This window comes from Tyto alba, unplaced genomic scaffold (assembly GCF_018691265.1).
Source record: "Tyto alba isolate M040663 unplaced genomic scaffold, T.alba_DEE_v4.0 Super-Scaffold_40, whole genome shotgun sequence".
Taxonomy (NCBI): Eukaryota; Metazoa; Chordata; class Aves; order Strigiformes; family Tytonidae; genus Tyto; species Tyto alba.
The window spans coordinates 13,447,401-13,468,045 of NW_024881316.1; the positions used below are offsets into that span (position 1 = coordinate 13,447,401).

At 39.5% G+C, this 20,645-nt stretch overlaps 1 protein-coding gene across 3 annotated transcripts in view; it reads left to right on the forward strand.

The window, feature by feature from the left end:
* IBTK (inhibitor of Bruton tyrosine kinase) overlaps positions 1–19,871 on the forward strand; it is a 60,993-nt gene extending 41,122 nt beyond the window's left edge. For 2 of the 3 annotated variants that reach the window (XM_033002794.2, XM_033002795.2), the window contains exons 25-29: positions 943–1,101; positions 7,559–7,711; positions 15,888–15,956; positions 16,057–16,189; positions 18,483–19,871. In XM_033002794.2, the coding sequence (XP_032858685.2) occupies positions 943–1,101; positions 7,559–7,711; positions 15,888–15,956; positions 16,057–16,189; positions 18,483–18,608 (640 nt within the window). In that variant the 3' untranslated portion in view covers positions 18,609–19,871. The remainder of the gene's footprint in view (positions 1–942; positions 1,102–7,558; positions 7,712–15,887; positions 15,957–16,056; positions 16,190–18,482) is intronic. The other variant, XM_033002796.2, reaches the window with a different exon arrangement.
* Positions 19,872–20,645: the final 774 nt, after the last annotated feature.

Here is a 20,645-nt window from a genome sequence, read left to right on the forward strand (position 1 = left end):
ACTGCAAAAGCATGCTTTAGCTGTTGAAATGTGAAAGAAAAAGCTGGTAAACTAGTATCTTAAATCAGTAGCCTGCTCTGGTGAGCTTTCCTATTTCCAACCCAAAATAATTAATTCTTGTCCCTGGCACTTTGGAAATTACTTGTAGACCACTACTGTAATTGATCCTGAAGTTTGTTTCTTGTTTCACATTCTCTGACTTCCCCCAGCAGCCATGTGGTGATACTGACAATTTTTCTTCTCGATAGAAGCAAGAGTAGTTCTTACTTGGAGAAGCATCCCAAAGACACGAGGAGATAAATGTATTTTTTCAGGAGGCAGTAGATTAAAGCTAGTGTTTCTTAGCTGGGGACATATGGAGGAGAACTGAAGATGACTTTCATGACCTTTGAAGTGTGGCATTCTTGTAAGGGAGAGCTAGGACAGTAGTCCTGGAGCCTAGTAGAGGGCTGCTGGCTAGATTCAGAAGCTGTGAACAAGACTGAAGAATCCAAATAACTTAGGAAACAAATTATTGCAAATAGAGAAAATTGCTATATGCTGTTGTATACATTTCTTATGCATGAATATTTTTGATATAAGGGAGCTAAACTTCTGACAGTCTCTATAAAGTCACAAAATCAGAAAATAGTCTTCATCTGGTGGTAGTCCATCTGGTTTGGAGACTTGATTCTTACTCTGTTTGTTTTCATTTGTAGCCATCTATGTGAAGAATAGTTTAATGATGCTTTTCTTTCCGTCACTCTTAATATTCATTGACCCTCCTTTTGCTCACCAGCCATCCAGCCCCTCCCCGCTACCTGTACGCCCCTTTTGGCACTCTAGACAAAGTGTTTTGGTCTAGGAAAGAAGTATCTGTCAGTTTAATTTGCAAGATTAAAGGCAAGTCATCTCAAAGGACACTGATCTTACATCTTCTCTCTTTGCAATATCAATTAACAGCAGAATGGTGTCTCATGGAATCAAGCTTTCTCAGAAGCAAAGGAAAATGATTGCCCTGGCAGCAAAAGATAATGGATCAGTAACTAACAGCACAGAACCTACTACACTAATAACCACACCACCCCCACCTACGAAAGTTGCAAAACTAGGGAATGCATGGTATGTTATAAATCAAATATCACTTCTTTTTCTTTGGAGGGGTTTACTATTAATGAATAGCCTCTTAGAAGCAGTTTCTTAAAAATGGCCTAGGTTGTGTTGATTAAAAAGACTAGCATTGAACTCTTTGCATCTACAGTTGGTAGTAATCTAGAAATTCAGAGGGTGCAGGGAAATGCAGTAGTTGCAGTTTAACAGTTCTTTGAAATTTTGCTATAGTGAGTCAGAAGACTGCATCCCATCTGGTTCCTGCCTCTGTGTGATGTGGTATTTGCAGGTGGTATCAAAGTGAAGCATAGAAAAAGAAGGTTGAGCACGAGCTCTGAAACTTAGTAAGGAAGAGGTTATTGAAAACCATTATGAATGCTGTTTTTTCACTGTCAAAAAAATAAAGAAAAATGTTAGCCCTTCCTGGGCAAAAGGGCTAGAATGACTTTGGAGTAGAGCTAAATTGACTGAAATTACTGGTAACAAAGTTATCTAGGTGTCTATGAGCTGGAGGGAGTGATGGATGCTGCTGAGAATTCTTGGGGTGGAAAGATGCATAATGGGTTTAAAATGACTTTTAATGCTGATTACACACAATTTAAATGTTCAAGTTAATATCACTGTATCAAGTAGAAAAATGGTTTATCATCTGTTCAATGAACTAGGTTTACAACATTGTAATGAGGTGCTAGCCTGAATGATGTTTTGTTCTTCACATTTACAGTTAGTATTGAATGAAAGCATAAAGGCATAACTGTAAAAGTTGCAAGCTATGTAAATTTAATGTGTTTAATTATTACAGAACAAACACCTCTGTGCATGCTCTTAACTTGCGGTAAATGTTGGTCATTTCTCGTCCTTTCCCTGTTCAAGGAGGTCTAGACTCTTATTGCAGCTTGCTTCTGTACTGGTACTCTGGGAGAGTTATGAGTCAGTCTCCTCTGTCTGCAACTTACCTGTTTGTGCCTCAGTGGAAACAAAGCTTGCTGCAGATCCACCACAGTCACTCTATTTTAAATGAAGTCTTTTTTAGACAGTTTAGCTGTTTTATACGTAATTGTAGTAGTTTTCCTTTTTTATAGGATAGATTTAGAAGTAAAATAGGAGTCTGCCTTTCAAAGGATCGGTCTATTTTCCATGGTTAGAGCTGTCTCCCTCTTGTGTCTTTTGGCTCTCTTTCCTTTGATCCTTCATATGAATTGGTTGCTTCTTTCAGAAATAAAGGTAGTATGTATCTTCTGGAATCTTTGCCTTTCTGCTATGCTCCTGTAACTTCAAAACAGACATGTAGCCTGTTAGCTATTTAATGAGTCTGTGGAGAGGAAAAAAAAAAATCACAACACTAGCTGGCTGAGGAAAAGGTAGGCTGCTTCGTGGCGGTAGTTGTTTCCTAAGAGGTGTTCTGTGTCAGAAAGTTTAGGGTAATACCTAGAACTGCTTGCTTTTGTACAACGTCATGTATCTATTACTTCATCTTTCTTTTTTGGATGGATGCTATTATCATCAGCACCTTGAGTTTGAAGTGGCGTTAGATTTATTTGAGATTCCTCATAAGTCTGTTGGTATGCTATTATCTTAGTTTAAGACCGTAGTAATAACAGTAATATCTTAGAACATAACAACGGTAAAATAGAGGTGGTGTTCAAAATATTTCTTAGTAATGTATGGGGAAAACTGTGAGAGTAGGTTGTAATCATCCCAAAATCATGCATTATAAATCAGATAATAATTGATTCTAAAGTGGTATTCTTTCAGTTACGACGCCAGAACAAGCTTTGCTTCTCTAGTGGACACCATGCAGTACATTCAGTCTTATAGTTAAAGGGCTTTAGTATTTTATTTTACAGGGCCTGTCAAGGAGCATGTCAGCCTGATCTGAAATGGGCAGTTGTTTGGTGAATTCAGAGTAGTGTGACATGACTGTCATTTAAGTAGTGAGTCTGGCAGTGATGGCTGGGATTTCTCCAAGGGTTGGTGAAAGTAGGAACAAGAAATCTTCTCTGTAGGCATCTGTATATCATGGGTTGTTTATAACTAAAAAAAGAGTGTTACATGCCATGTATTTCTAGTGTCCAGGTTACAAGCTATAGAGGTATGTTACTGCAGTAGTTATTTACAAAAATGAACTGCCTATTGACTTGGTTTTAAAAATTTCCAGCCCACAATATTTCAAGTGAATCTAAGAAGAGGTTGAATTCTTTTGTTTCGATTTATATAAGCAGGGCTTAAATATCTTTCTTCTCAATGTGTTTTCAATCTTGTACACCTAATACAAAAATTTAGGGTCTCATTTACTCCCCCAGCCACCAGAAGTTATTCTGGTATAACATTGGGCAAAGCCCACAATTTTGTGTTAAAGAGGAAATAGAATGAGTTGTTTTGCAGACTCTACCTGACCTCTGAACTGTAATTGGGACCTTCACAATAGGAGAAACAAGGTTTGTAAGATTTGTCTTCTGAATTCTAAAGAGAGGATGAATTCCAGAATCCTTAACACTGATCCTCAAACGCTACCTGCTTTACACAGGTGATAATGCAGGTCAAGCAGTAAGTTAGTTATTTGGCTTAGCTAATGGAGGTGTCACAAGGCAATTATAGCTCTGAGACATAAAATTTGCTGGGAGAGACTAACAGTTGAATCAGACGGTGACCAACACAGGAAATCCTGAGTTATGCTATCCTGTATTATGTTAAAAAGACTCCATTCCATCTACTATTTTTAATCTTACTACTAAAGTTATAATTATGCATAAACAATATGTAACCTAACATACATAGTGATGATGTACACAGTCTTACATAGAGAAATCACACGGGCTCATTCACAAGCTCATTTACGCACTGTTACAAACCCAACCACCTTTCTACCCATCAGTGGCTCGGCGTGGCAGCACCAGGGAAGCCATGCTCCTGAGCTCTACCCGATGGGTGACTCGGAGGGGTGTCCCTGCCGGTGCAGGAGGATGGCTGCATCTGGCCAGGGGTGCTGCTGATGAGGTGGACCGGGGTCTGCCTGAGCCAATCCTTTTCCTCGGGCACCCGGCAAAGTCAGGGGTGTTGCTGTGATCAGTGGTGCAAGTGGGTCTTCTCTGGAGTCTTCCCCATACCTGCTATGCTGTGGCTTGGGCTGATGTTATTGATCACTGGTGTAGGCATTTCATGGATATTTTCAACCAGTCATTTTAAATATCATCAGTTAATTTTTTTTTTTTTTTTTTTTTTTACTAGCCATTTTCAAGCTACAGTTTTATCGTCTCTGACAGACTTTGGGTATCAAGGGAAGGGACTATGAGAGCTCCTCTGCATGAGGATGTTTTGTATAGGGCGTCTATCTCCAGCCTGCTCTTTCAATTCTCCCCTTCATACACAACTTTTAGATACAACAAAGCCTGAAGTAGGCTTTAAAGGACATTGCATAGCTTACTTAATTATCTGGGCTTCTCCAGAAGAGGTTTTTGTTGGCTCCTAAAGCCCTGTTTTTCAGTGTAAGATAAATGACTCTCTAGAAGTATTCGTAATGGTTGACTGAAACCCATGAGACACCTCTAGTTAAATGATTTACTACTTAATACAGGAAATAAGATATTAAGAGAAGCTCTGATAAAACACATATAAAAATAACTTATTTGATCTGATATTTGGATAGTTTGACTACTCATGATATTCATCTACTCTCTGATAGATAATTCTTGAGCCATTGGGTGTTATTTAACTTTACACTACCAACTGCTTGTGAACTGTTCCTTGCATTTAAAAGCAAGTATGGGCTAATTTTTGAATATGCTTAGATAACTGTCTCCAGAAAATATATTATGCTCTTAAGGTTCTGATTAAACAGTTTTTGAAAGTAGCTCGGCTCTACTGTGTTACACAAACTGTCTTAAGTGGAAAGGCCAGGGTATACTTCAATAGGATGGAATCCAATCTAATGCTGATGTGGTCACCATGCATGATTCTGTACATTCCTCTGTAGTGTTCCTCTGGCTGCTGATCTGGAAAATGCCTGTAGCTCAGGAGTTCAAGCAAAGAACCAGTGGGAGGTATATGAATATTTAAAATTATGCCTAGCTGCTGAAAGAGGGCATTTGTTGAATGAACTTTAAGCTGCTTTAGGCAAGTAATCAATTATTTGATTGCCCCTGCTAGTTGTTTGAAGTTTTTTTGTATGTGAGATAGAATGGTGTTACTCATCTGCTCTAATATTATATGTGCAAAATTATGTTCTGTAAATTCATGATGGACTATTAGAGTGCATTTGGCAATAGATTGAGCTTTCCACGCATGCATTATATTCAAAGCCATAGAACTTGTGTTCCAATGAAATAAGATACTCATCTTGGATGTGCAGTGAGCACACTTGCCAGAAGGGTGTGGGACCTTCCGGCTCTTTTTTGGTTGACTAAAAGACAGTCTGTCATACACAATGTCCTACCTTTTCCCCTAAAAGAAACCTCCAGTTTTACAGGTTTTTTGGGTGACTGAACCTGTTTCGTTCTTTGAAGAAAAGTAGAAATTAGAAGAGAGGAAAGAAAAAAATCACATTGGTAATACTGGTATGTCATGCAAGAAGCTAGGTGTTAACTTTATTAGTTCTCCAAACCTACTTTGATTGAGGGTGGGGAGTGTTTATTTGTTTTAGGGTTTTTTTAAGCTCAGGAGAGCCTGCAGCTTTTCCAAAATGGAGACATAAAGAAATTTGAAGTCTCTCTTGAGAATTAACAATTGTGTATTTTAACAGGTTGATAGGTTGTCAGTATTCCAACTTACACTGAAACATCAACAGCTGTTTTGGAACTTCATGTTTTAATGTTTCGCAGTTACAGCTTAAAGAACCTTAGTCATATTCTACTTTTTAAATAAAAATATGTATAAATTAGTTTTTCTAATGCTACAAGTGAGATAGAAATGACAATGTATCAGGCAGGACAAGCTGAAATTTAGAGTTGTTACTGTTAAGAAAATTTGTACCAGTTTAAGCTGAACCACTTTAAGCCACTTGTAATTGTTCCGGATAGGTTCACAAGCTGAGAATGACATAGGGTTGAGGTTGTTCTGGGGGTTTTCTTCAATGCTGTGTTGCAAGTGGATCTGATTGCAGTACATAATTTTAATGAAAATGGGTAGGCTACTTAAATTGTTAGTAGCAGAAGAAGCTTCTGTGACAGCAGAACCCAAGGGAACCATTTGCCTACTAAGTATAACAGGTTTGGGGAAGTTCTGTTCAAAAACTTGCCTGGATACTTCTGTGCCAGCTGGTGATAGGAACAGAGGATGTGCAAAATGACTGAGCCGCTGTATCTGGAGATTCCCATTCTTCTTTCTATGCCTTCTGCTCTGCTCATGGAATATTAAAAAAAAACCAAAAAACAAAAAACAAAACAAACTTGCAAACTTTACTCTGGCACGGGGGTTCAGACATCATATATAACTTTCAGATGCTTTTGTTGTAAGATTTCAGGTACAACATTGCAATGTTTTAATTCCCTCATGTTTCTTATTTTAAGTTGTACACAGCGTAGATGTAGTTGGAAAGCCTCTGGCTTCAAATGCTTCGCTTCTTATGGTAGCTGTACAATTAGTGTCGTATAGAAAGCTTGTTTTATTTCACCAGTGTTTATAATTGATCTCTTATTTCTTTGAGTAGATAATTAGCAGAGTATTCTTCCAATATTTATTTTGTATATTTGACAATGAGTGGGACTGCTGTGCTTAGTAAAGTTAAATATAAGCAAATGTATGAAGAATTAATTCCAAAGACTTGATGGATAACAGAAAGACTATCAGTAACTGCCTTGAATTCTGTAAATAAAAAGGCTTTTGGATCAGAAAGTGTTCAGAATAGCTATGATGCTAAATTGCTATATTTTCATACTGGTTTATTTTTGAAAGATAATATGCATGATAGGCCAGTAACAGTGCACATTATACTTGGCCAAGTAAAAGAAAATTAAGCATATCAGTTTTATGAATTTCACTGTGGATTAAGTGTTTTATAGAGCCTCCAGCAGGTAGGTATGAGTAATTCATTCAATATCTTGACATTCATGGTGGTAAACTAACAGTATTAGAACAAAAGTACTAGAGCATTGTGTGCTTTATGAGAATATGTTTCAAGGAATAATACTGTTGGAAAAGGTCTTGTCTAAGACAAGGTGTCTGTGAAAATGCAATTGCTTTTTAGAGCATAGGTTGGGGGGGAATAGATGGAGGGGTGATTTTGGGGGTTTTGTTTTTGTTAGGTTTTGTGGTTTGTTTTTTTCTTTCCTTCCACTGGCTTGTTTAGTGACTTATTTTAGCAGATGGGGTCTAGCAGGCATAATGGTGAGATTCAAAAGCTAAGTAATATTGTATTTTTATTTTTAGTAACTGAAAAGGCCCTCTTTGCTCTCTGAATCATGCAACAATATGGAGTCTTTGAAAGTGCAAATATAAAATGAGTTGTTCTTCGTTTTGTTTGGTTTTTTTAAAGGTCATCTTCATTACATTCTGCTTTGCCAAAGTCATTCCGTGATCTTGTAATGGAAGAAGAAAAATGTATGAGTGCAAATAATTCGCCTGGTACTGCTATCAAAAGAGCTGGATATAAAGGAACTGAGGATTCATCGCTCCAAAACACCATAAGGTAAGAGAGCAGTCTTTTCCTAATTGATCAACTATTATACAAGAACAATAAGAACCTGTTTAAATTATGTGGAAATAAGAGAAGATAAAATTGTAATTAAAAGAATGCCTTACAGGATTTTTTTTTTTATGATTCTGTTAAGAGTATTTCATCCATAAAATCCTATTACGAATAGGAAGCTTAAAGACTAAAGCAATCTAATGCCACTGCTAATATTTTGTTCAAGGTTTGAAGTGTTTGTGTATCTGGAGATGTGTGTGTGTGTGTGCATACATATATACGGACACAAACACTTCAGGCTCCAAACAAAATATGTGTGTGTGTGTACATTTGTTCATGCATGTATGTATAAAAATGGTAAACCTATATTTTGAAACTTCTGTAGAAATTAGATCTTCTTTAGTGTTCAGATATGGCACGCATGAAGTCAAGTTTGGTTAGCTGTATTTCTGTGTAACCACCAAGTAGATAAAATCAGTTTATTCAAACACAGTTCTGCCATTTCCTGATCTTAAGTTTTCTTATAAGCTGATTTAATTGTTTAGGTGCAGTTTTTCATGAATGAAGAGGACTTACTGAAATATTAATGCATTGGTTGTGTCTGTGTATTATATTTACTGGGGGAATACAATTCTAAGGACAAAAATAACTTGTTCTGAGGTGTGCATGAATTGTGTGTATAGTTACTAGACAATATTGCTCTTTGGTCAAATTGTTTTAGCCATGCATCCTCTTTCTATCTCTAATAAAACCTCTGGTTTGAGTTAAAGTAATTGTCTAAGCTGAGGAAAGAAATTACCGGAGGTCTGTGTGATCTGAGTTGCCCGCTCACCTGCATTTCTTCCCCTTACCATCAGTAAATTTGAATGCTACGCTTTTCAAATATATTTACGAGACAGAGGGCCTGAAAGTCTTACAGACTTTTCCCACCCACCATCTGGAAGCAGCGCAGGCCAGCTGCCCTGGGGTAGTAGGGGAACGAAGGGTGACAGCGGGACGGGCTGGGCCGTGGCCTCCCCGGCAAGGGCACAGCCCCACTGTGCCGGATCCAGTGAGGTGGGCAAGGCAGGCTGAGTGACAGAAACCAGCGTGAGCCAGAGTCAGTGAGCGCAGACACCTCCGTTGGGATGAGGCAGGGTTGAGGTCAAACCTGCAAGTCATGTCGGGGTCAGGAACAGCAAGGCAGGGCGTGGGCATAGCTGCAGCGTAGCTCAAGAAAGGCCTAAGACTGAGGGACTTAAAGGCAGCTAATGAGTAGAGAGGGAGAGCCCCCCTGAGCCTTCGTACTGCTCTTCCTTACAACTCAACTCTGTTCATGGCAGCCTGACTCAAGTTTACACAGCTGCGTTGAAGGAGACTTTGCAGATCCTGTTGGTGCACAGGGAGCCCCGACACCCATTACCTCCCAGTTTTTCTTATAAAATCCTGTTCCATCTCGCTCCAAAACCTGTCCCCTCCATAAGGAAAAGAAAGTTCTGCTGAGCCTCCCGCTTGGTTGTTCTGCTTGTATAGAAACTGGTGTTTCCTTAGGACAGAAGTAGTATGTATGTGTCCTATTGGTAGATAAAGAACAAAATGAGGGTAGATATATAGGAACGTCATGTGTGGGATGGTGTTAGAGGAGAGAGTTAGGAGGGATTTGGAGAGTGTGTGTGACGGGTGGGCATTCTTCAGGAACAGAGGGATGAAGCTGAAGTTATTGTGGTAAGTGGAGACGTAGGGACACAAAGCACAAATCTGCAGAAAACCAGGTACCATTAATTCTGTTGCTAGCAAAATAATAAAGATTTTTGTTGTATGGGAAATGGGAAGGGCTGGTGATAAGGGAATTTGCACTGGATGCTATTATTGGCTTTGTCACACCTGCTCTGTGATCTTCATAAAGTAATTTCTTTTCCTTTTGCATTGCTCTGTCTAGTCTGTGCAGTCTGGCCAGTCTGCCTGTTCTCAAAGTGGATTATTTGAGCTGAATCCAGGCCTAATACGTTAGCTGTCTGAAAGTGACACATTAAGGTAGTGGGAGCCTAGATGATTAGACTGACTATAATCAGTTAGAAAAGATGGCACTTCCAGAGCTATTTCAGGTTGTTTTGAATTGTGTCTGAAGATGCTTATTTCTCTCTATTAGGTATAAAGAGCCTAGGTGACTAGTTCATCCATCTGAAAGTTAGGAGTTGAATTTTTAGTTTGAGGTAATTTTATTCTTTGACTGTACAGTTCCTGTCACAGCAATTTCTGATTTTTCCCTGTGGCATTCAAAGCCTATTTCTGTGAAGATTAATTATCCACATCCTTACCTCTTCCTCTTTAAGGAAAGGAAATTGCATGTGTGTAGAGCATAAGTAATTCTCATCTCTTGATGTCAGACTTACTGATGGGACACTGAAGATACTTGCATGGCTGCTGTTTCTGCTTTGTCTTTCTTCTTTGAATAAACTGTGCAGTAATTAAACTGACAATTTTCTTAAGTCTCTGGATGAGGGTTTTTTGGTGGTTGCATAAGCACTCTTCCATACACTGTCACCTTCCAATTTATGCAACCCAGAAATTTTCCGTAGAGGAACCATGTCATGAACGTGGAGATGTGAACTGGATTCAGTCCAGAGGCAGATCAGCCCAAAAGCTGGGCTGTGTGGATGTGGCTGCATTGTTTCCAGGGACAGCTCAGCCTTGGGAGTTACGCTGTGCAGCTGTGCATGTGTAGCTCATAGTCCAAACTAAAAACGTAGGCCTGACATGACTTAACTTAGTTGTGGCAGCCTGGGTTGTCTTCACGGTGTTACCCCAGGGAGCAGTGAAGAGTCTTAGTGGAAACAAGTCTTTGTGGCTTTGCGTGGGAATGGCCTAGTTCTGGCATGGCTAATAATGAGCTAATAAGCAGTACATGACTCAAATGGTACAGCAAAACCCAAGAGGTTCTGCAGGAGACCAGGCTTTGTGTTCCTTTTCTGAGAGCAGTCATTAGATCAGGGAGGCACAGGACCTGAACTGGCTTCAAATGAACAAATTCTCAAGAAACGCTGGGGAGCGGTGTTCTGGGACATCTTGGTGGCTGTGCAGGAGTCATGGCAAGTTCAGCCAACTGAGTTAATCAGGTTGGTTCAGTACTGATGATACTTGGCTGGTTCCATGCAGAACCACTTATGTCTCTGCATCAGTCTTTAATTTTCAAGACTTCCAGGTTTCCAAGTTCTATATTTTTGAGGCTTTTTCCCATTTTTCTGTATATGCTAGCTTCCCATTTCCTGTCTGCTCCATTTCTCCTAGTTATTTTGATGCCAGCTGAGGAATTAATCTAGCATGTTGAAATATCTGCAGTTGATTTAATATCTGGACTGAATGTCTTGCTAGCAAGAAACACAGATGTACATATGTGCAGCTTCAAAATATCTGAACTGCTTTTTACATTTTTAAGCCATGTTTAAATTGAGGGAGATGACACAGGTATTTAAACTTACCTTTTAATTGATCACTAGAGTGTGCTATGACACTTGAACTGTAAATTCCAGATTTTTGAAATTTCTGTTGCGGTTTTTTGGTTGTTGTGGTTTTTTGGTTTGTTTGTTTCAAAGTCTTACTCTGGAAAGAACTTATTATCTGTACTGAAACAGGTTTGTTAAGTATAATGATCTACTTGGATTAATTTGTATTAGTGCTGTGAGTTCTTTGGATTGTGAGTGGGAAGAAGGGTGTAACTGTCAAATGGGCTGGATAGGTGGTTACTGTCAAATGTGCAGGACAGTGAGACTTATTAAAACAGGTGGAGAAGGAGATAAAGTTGAGAGATGACACCAGAATAAAGGCATTTAGTAAGTTGTACAAACATGCTCTTAATTAAACAAACCAGCAAGCAAAAAACTGCTTTCATCTCCTCTTTTCCTTCCTTTCATCTGGTTCTTTCCCGCTTTTTATTATGTTATAATCTGAAGTTGAAGTGCAGTAAAAGCTGGAAGCTGATTATCTAGACTTCAGCTAAAAAGTAGTCCCCAGCTGTTGAAATCATAGGATAATTTAGATTCTCTAGTTCAGCCTTCTGCTCAAAATAAGTCAAACTACATTGTGTTGCTCAGGGCCTGGTCCAATTGAGTTGTGACAGCTTCCAAGCGTGAAGATAGCCCAACAGGCAACATATGCCAGTGTATGATCATTCCTATAGTGGGATTTTTTTTTTTTTTCTTATGTCTGAGATTTCCTAAATTGCAGCTTGTGTATGTTGCCTCTTACTCTACCACTGTGCACCTCAAAGAAGATTCTTGCTGCATCTTTTCTCTATCCTCCAGTTAGGTAATTGAAGATAGCAATGAAATCTCTCCTTTGCCAGCTTCCTTTAAGATTAACAAAACACAGTTCTACCTGTCATGTGCTCCAGCCTCTAATCTTGGTGACTCTGCCCATGATTTGTTCCATCCTGACAGCATCCTTCTTGTATGGAGGAGCTCAAAACTGATACTCTCTACATAGACTAACAAACACAGCATAGAGGGGAAGAATCACTTCCTTTGACTGCCTGCCCACACCCTCACTAGTACAGCCCCGTATGCAGTTGGCCCCCTTTGCTGCAAGGACACATGCAGATTCATCTTAACTTGCTGCCAGCCAGGACTCTTCAGGTCCTTCTCTGCAGAGCCACTTTCTAGCCAGTCAGCCCTCGGCCTGTATTGCTGCGTGGGGCTGTTCTCTTCCAAATACAGGACTTTGCACTTGCGTTTGAAATTCATGAGTTCTCGGTTGTCCGTTTCTCCAGCCTCTTTAAGGGCCTTTTGAATGGCAGCCTGGCATCCAGAATGCAGACTGCTGCACCCTCCCCAGTCCTCTGCCCATCCATCTGTGGTCTTGCTGAGCGTGTTCCGTTCTGCCAAAGATGCTAAACAGGATTGGTCCCAGTATCAGTCCCTGAGGACCACCACTAGTACTTTGTTTCCAGTTGGATTTTGTACAGCTAATCCACAATCCCTGGAGCCCTTCAATGCAGCCCATTTTCCACCCATCTTGTAGTTCATTTACTCAGTCCATATTTTTCAGACTGAGTGTAAGGATACAATAACAGAACGTGTCAAAGGCCTTGCTGAAGCCAAAGAACATGACATCTACTGCTGAGCCTGTCATCCTGTCACAGAAGGCAATCACGTTGGTCAGACACAGTTTGCCTTGTGTCATAAATCCATGCTGGCAGCTCCCAGTCATTTTCTTGTCCCACATGTGCTCAGAAATTACTTCCAGAAGGATTTGCTCCACAACCTTCCCCAGGATTGAGGTGAGACTGATAGGTCTGCAGTTCCCTGTATTCTGCTTCTTGACAATGGGTATAACATTTAGCTTTTTCTAGTCCTCAAGAAACCTCTGTAGTTGATAGGTTTGTTTTTCTTCTTGCTAATAAACAATCACTCCCTTATTCTGCACGTCCCTCAGTTGTTTCAGGTCCAGCTGAGGATTGGTTCTTACAGCTCTGTCCCCATACACAGAAGTCATACTTCTATTTTCCTCTGTGTTGACTGTTCCTGCTTTCACTGTTTATATGTGTCCTTTCTGAAGTCCCTGTAGAACAGAATTGCGTGTTCATTCCTGCCAACCTTCTGCCATGCTTGCTTGACTTAAGGCACACTGAAATGACCTGGTTTTGTGTTTGGAGGAGGCTGTCCTTGTGTATCAGATATCAGTCCAGATACTGTCTGTATGAAGTGTAGCAATTCTCTCTCATTCTTTCCTTTGCAAGGTTAGAGATAATTTTTAGTCTCCTCTCAGAAGACGATCAGTGAAAGACTCAATATCAGTTATTCTTCTCTGCATCTATGACAGTTTAGATTATTCTTCCTTGAACCTATGAGACCAAAACTAAAAGCTCCTCCAAATAAGCCATTGTCCAGTGTGGTATATGTTGGCAAAAGTATTTGTTTCAAATGGAAACAACTCTTTCCCCCTGCCCTCCTCCTCCCCCTCCCAGCCACATACTTCAGATTCATTATCATGATCAGTATGCCATGGGTTCTGCTTTTTCGCTTCAAGCTGAAAACCTCCCAGCTTATAGCTACTACAGCCTTCATTTCACACAGTCTTTTGTTTCGTAGTTCTGAACTTCCTTTCCCATTGCTTTGTTCTACAGTCGTACGGTTAATTTTTAACCTTTGCTAAATTAATAGCATCACTTAATATTGTTTACTGGTTTGATCTTTGCTTCTTACTGGGTCCACTAACATTAACTTAGTTATGTTTCTTTTAGTTAACTTATTCTCTAAAGTAATGATTAACCCAGCTATAGAGTGAGCAAGGTAGGAGAGGTATGAGAAACTTGTTTTAAAAAAATAAATGGTTATGTGGCTCTTGACTCAGTGTCTTACAGAATTCCCATATTTGTTTATCACACTTATCTGGCATGACCTGACACCTTTCTTAAATAAAATAGGATTCTCTAACCTGCCATTGGGTTTCTTTTACCAAAGATAAAGCAGAAAAAAATTTACAAGATACTGACTTTTTTTTTTACCTTTTTTGCATTTGTAACTATTCTTCAACACCTATAGAAAAAGCATTGCCTATTAATGAGGTCAAAATAAAGGCACTGCAGCTATATAGATACTCAGTCTGAAGAACAGTACAGCAGATTTGACCACTCTTGCCATGGAGCTGTTGTTTCACGTGTCAGTTTTTTCAGAGCTCTGGAATAGTGGTTATCTGGAAACATCCAGTTCAGAGAGTACCACAGCTTTTTGGTTTCCTCTCCATACAGTGTACCATGCCAGTCCGGTCAGTGTCTGATATCATCACCATTACTGAAAATGGAGGGGAAGGATCGTCTTGACTAACATGAACTGTACTTTCCTGGTGGAAACACAGAAGCAATATGACCTGGCAGGAAGTGTATCTGCTGGGCTTGATTCAGGGGAGTGACAGTGTAGAAAGCCTCTTTTGAAGTCCACTGTTATGCCCTGGCAGCCGTTGCTGCAGATAGATATATATATATATATTTTTCCCTCAGCAGTTAAATTTGTGTTCGTTCTGTTCTTTGTTTGGTAGGTAAAATTATGTTTTGTGACAAAAAACTGGGCATGGTTCATTTAAATGCTATTTTTGATGATTGATGTTGCATTTCAGATTTCTTGAGGTCTTGCTCTTATTGCTTAGTGGTAGGAATCATGGTTCTTGTTGTCCTTGGAATTGTGTTCTGGGGAAAACATTCCAGGCAGAGAGCTTAGCTGTTACTGGAATTCTCTTAGCTTTCTATAGATTATTCCTCTTTTCCAAGAGTTTGTGGCCACTTACGGAGGATTACCAAAGCCTTAAAGAAAATTGAGACTGATTTATTGAAATACCAACACCCTTAGAGTTTTTTACAATGCCATAGAATAATTCAAAAAAGTCTGCTAGCATTTCATAGTATGCTGTTATACTTTTTTAGAGTTCTGGAAATCACGCAAGTTGCCAAAGACAGGTATTAAATAAGTCCCTGTCTTCCTACTGATGTAGGATTTTTCTGACAAATATACTTGTCCCTTAAAGCATGCAGTATACCAAATGCAACGTCTTTTTGTTGAGAGGTTAACTATTTGCAGCTGAATAAAAGATCCTGCTGTTGGGAACTCTATTGATATTTCAGGATGATTTTTTTTTTTTTTTTTTTTAATTCTATTCTAGTTTTATGCTGTTCTTAAGAATGTGGGACGTGGTTGCAGGACATGTAGTGAAAGTACATAATTTCTGGGGTTACACTTGAGGAAATAAGTTACTAGTTCTGTTGTAGCACTCGTTCTTTTACATGAAGCACTTAATTTGAATACAGGACAGTTGTTTGGTTTTGGTTTTTATCTTGAAGCCATATTCTTTTCATATCAGTTTCAAACATAGTCAATGTTGTTAGTCAGTTGGCTATTTTACATGTTAAAAAAACTTTTTTTTTTTCTTTTTTTTAAAAAAAGCACTGTTAGTGAAATGCTGAAGTGTTAGGAAATGCCAGAATTAATGCCTAAGCTGAAAATCCATTCAGTTCTGGTAGTCAGAAAGGAGCTTCAGTGTCTTCTCTTGTCATATCACACTTAAAGACAAATTCAGCATTACATCCTAATGTCTTTCTTCTGGAAAAACCCTACGCATTTATAATTGCTTACTGTAAATTTGTACTTCACTGCATGATGTAGGAGAATGCTGTCAGTGACTTTGGCTCTCCTTTCCTACCTTCTTCCAGGTGCACCACTAGAAGTAACCCAGGTCTAGAAGACCATGTTCTGGATTCTCCACAGCTGGAGAGTCATAAGTAAGTTTGACAGTGGCTTAGATTCTGGAGCTTGTTTTCTTTGTGTTGTGCTGACCTTGTTCTTGATGTTGCTTCGTAATGTCTCTTGTTTTTTTTGCAGTCCTTGGTTAGCAGCATCGCCAACTAGCTCTCCTGTGATAGCACCTGTCATGTTTTCAGCTATTGTAGAGGAAGAACGCCAGCAAGAAGCTGCTCTTATTAGGAGCAGAGAAAAACCTTTGGCTTTGATCCAGGTAAAGTGTTCAGTTACTGCAGCTGTGAAGTAACACAAGGAGTTGCCAATGGCTGTTTCAGAGATCAGTTTTTAGGATTAATTATGTATTGGTACACTTAGTATCAGCCACATAATGATATTAAATATAATTTAATAACAACTTCACATTGCTGTTTGATAAGGTAGGCCTACATTGAAGTCAGATTGACTACTGAGTCCATGGTTTTCACAGCGTCAGACAGTGGTTGAGGTTAGAAGGAACCTCTGAAAACTGTCTAACCCAAACCCCTGCGCAGAGCAGGTTGCTGTGTCCAGGCAGCTTCTGAATATCTGCAATGATGGAGACTCCATGGCCTCTCTGAGAAATCTGTTCCAGTTTCTAACCACTCTCACAGTAAAAAAGGTTTTTATATTTAAATGCAATTTTGTGTATTTCAATCTGTGCCCATTGCCTCTTCTCCTGTCACTGGGCACCACTGAGAGGAGCGTGGCTCTGTTGTCTTTAGTCTGTCTCATCAGATATTTATATGCTTTGATAAGAACTCCCTAAGCCTTCTCTTCTCCACACTAAACGACTTTAGTGTGCACAGCATCTCCTTGTATATATGTCAGATGCTCCAAGCTCTTAATCATCGTTGTGTCCCTTCACTGAACTGTCTCCAGTATGTCCATGTCTCTTGTACCGGTGAGTCCAGAAGTGGACCCAGGAATTCCAGTGTGACTCACCAGTGCTGAGTAGTGGGGAAGGATCACCGATCTCAATCTGCTGGCAGTGCTGTCCCTCATGGGGCACGGGAGGCTGTCACCCTGCTTTGCCACATGAGCACATTGCTGGCTAATAGGCAACCTGTCCACCCCGACCCTAGATCCTTTTATGCTAAGCTGCTTTCCAGCCTGTCAGCAACCAGTGTGTACTGGTGCTTGGGGTTAATCTTCCCAGGAGCTGGACTTTGCACTTCCCTTTGTCGAACTTCATGAAGCTCCTTGTAGCCTGTTTCTCCAGCATGTCTGGGTCCTTCCGAGTGGTAGTGCAACCATCCTGCATATCAGCAACTCCTTCCAATTTTGTATTGTCTGCAGCCTTGCTGGGGGTGTACTCTATGTCACATCAAGCAGGTAATTAATGAAGCTGTTAGCAGTACTGGCCCTAGTCTCAATATTGGTGCTAGTGACTGGCCTCTAGATGGACTTTGTGCTTAGGCCATATTTAAGATCTGTCATTTTCCTAGGGATAGAGATGAGGGTGACTGCTTAAATAGTCACCCAGATCCTCCTTGCCCTTCTTAAAGGTAGGAATGACATTTGCTTTGTTCCAGTCCTCATTGCCACAACCTTTCCAAGTTTTGAGAGTGGACTTGGAGTCATATTGGCCAGCTCTGACCTCAGGGGCCTGGGATTGCTGAAGGCTGATCTTACCAAGACCAAGATGAAGAAGACTGTTAGTTCCCCAGCATTTTCCATGTCCTTTGTCATTCAGCCCATGTTGTATTTTTGCTGCTGTAGAAGCCTTTCTTGTCTCTTGTCAGATTCAACTCCAGATGGGCTTTGACTTCCCTGTTCCTGTGTGCTCCGACAGTGTCTTGTTTTCTTTTTGGGTCACCTTTCTTTGTTTCCACCTCTTATATGTTTACTTTTTGTTTGAGTTTTGTCAGGAGCTCTTTTTTTCAACCATGCAGGCCTCTTGCCACTCTTGCTTGGCTTCCTGCTCATTGACATGGACCATTCTTGAGCTTGTAGGTGATCCTTAAAATTAACCAGCTGTCCTGGACCCCTCTTCTTTCCAGAGTCATGTCCCATGATTTTTTTTTCCAAGCAGATCTCTGAATAGATCATAGTCTTTTCTCTTCTGAAGTCCCAGGTTGTTACCCGCTATTTGTGTTGTTCCCCTCTCTTGGGATCCTGAGCTCCACCATCTCATGGTCTTTGCAGCCAAGGCTGCCCTCGACTTTCTCATCCCTGACCAGTGCTCCTTTGTTTGTAAGTAGGAGATCCAGCAGAGTGTTGCCCTTCATCAGCTCCTTGATCATCTGTGTTAGGAAGTTTTCACTAATGCAAACCTTCTGGAGCGCTTGTGCCCTGCTGTGTTGCCTTTCCATCAGATATCAGGGTGGCTCAAGTTTCCCATGAGGAGCAGGGCCTGCAAACATGAGGTTTCTTCAAGTTGTCTGAAGGGGAGGCCTCATCTGCTACTTCTTCTTGATTAAGAAGTCTGTAGCAGACATGCATTTGTGACCAGTAGAGCCAGTTCATAACCGTGCTGCTGATGTAAATGTAGATCCGACATTGACATTCATGTTCTTTTTTCCTTCCAGATTGAGGAGTGTGCTATTCAAGATCTGTTAATCCACTATGAAGCTTTTGACAACCCTGATGAATTTGTGACTGTTGAAAGGGCTCCACAGGGACCTATAGCAGCACCTATGTGGAACAAGCACTAATGTGTACTCTTCACAGTCCGTACTGTATGTGCACTTCTGAAGTTCTAAATATTGGTACAAGTAAAACAGGACTGGAAGAACAGGAATCATGTAATTTTTAACATCAGCATTAAAACACTGCACATAATCACTAGGTATTTGTTAGAGAGAATGGAAATAATGTGTTCACCATGTCCTTTACCCACAGTATATATTGTATGTAAGTTTTGAGAGAATTTCTTTAACAAGACATATTAATAGTAATGTTACATGAAGCTGTAGATTGGAAATGCATTTGCTAATCTTAAATTGTGAGGGTTTTTTGTTAAATTCACAGGTGGCTGAAAAGCGAGTGCTTATTTTGTGATTTAATGTGGAATTGAATGTGCAGAATTATACATCTTTAAAGTTGGGGGGGGGGGGCAGTTCTTCAGAGCTTTCTGGCAAATTGGGAGTATTGGAAAAAGTTTGTGCTTGAACTTCACGTAAAAGTACAGTTTGATAATGCAGTTTTCCTTAAGTTATGTGTACAAGAACTGGTTCTCTGATGACTGTGGCCAGTATTTCTTACTGTCATGCTCCACGATGGACTTCTGTGCTGTACCTAAGTGCCCTGCCATTGCCTGCTCTCAGTTGTGCATGTTTTTTCACTGTTGTGAGACTGGCCTTTGAGCAGTCAGCTCTGTTGTGAAGTAAAGCACACAGTTGAATAGAACGTGGTGGCACTTAATTAGCTCATCTATAGTCTTATTCCGGTATATATGGTACAGATTTAGAACCACTGTGTTTAAGGTACATTCACATGAAGTGCTGAGGAAATAAAAGATCTGTGTATTCGTTGTTAAAGATATAGGGACGAATGCTTGACTGTGGAATTTGCAAACACCTAACCTTCAAAGATTATCATAGGTGGCTTTCAGTATTGTGTGTTCCAAAGTTCTCTGTGCCTGGTTTAAACAAATTTATATATATATATATATATAAAAAAAAAAGGAAAAAAAAAAGTAGCCTTATCTGCAATACTCAGTCTAATTTGTTTGTGTAGGTGTGTTTGAACTTGTACTTTTTCAACAGTGTTGGTACTCACGAACTCTGGAAAACTGGAATTGAGAGCGCTACAGAAGATGAATGTAGAGAGTTGATCACTGTGTGATAAAAGAGTTGAATCTTGAAAAAAACCTATGTAGATATGTCTGATGGTTTCAGGTCAAGCTACACCAAAAAATCCCCTTCAGAAATTGTAAACAAATGCAATAAACCATAAAATCTTGATTTACAAAGTTAGTATACTTTTCTGTGCTGTCTATATATAATCAACACTTTAGGTAACTGTAAAGTAATCTAAAAGTATTTGTTTTGTGTGTGAAACAAGAACTGTAGGCATTTTGAAGTTACATAGGCAAAGGAAGATGTAGCTTTTAATTCTATTTTAAATTCTACGGGCAATTCATTCATTATACTGATGAGAATACTTGCATTAAGTAGTTTACGTGATGCACCACAGGGCCTTAGGTCCTGCTGAAACTGTCCTTCTGAATTAAAAGAAAGTATGTACTGTGAAAAACAGCTATAAAAGCAGTGAGCCTTTCCAGGTGTGCACTCAATTTATCCTCAAATATAAAATTATTGTGAAGTTGATAACTTGCATTTTCTTTCTCTTTTCTTTTTTTTTTTTTTTTTTTTTTCCAAAATAGATTAGAATATGCTTTTTAAAATATTATTCTCCTGTCATTATAATAGGATTCATGCTTCCACAGTGCCAAGGAGCTTGACTGCTTTTAATTTCTGGGTTTTATTGCCACAGTTTGTTTATGGATTGTCACTGGTTATGCTTTATATTCACAAAACAAAGTGAAGAGTGATCAGTGTATCACTCTTCTGAAATTGAGAACGTTTTTTAAACTGTTATGTTAGAACAGCTTAAGGCTAAAATGTGTCACAGAAGGATGTGTAAACTTACAGATTCCATTTTTATTTAGCTTCCTTAAAACTTGGAAAGCAACATTTTAAAATGTCTTAATCACACTTTAAAAATTGAGATTATAGTGGAAACAGAAA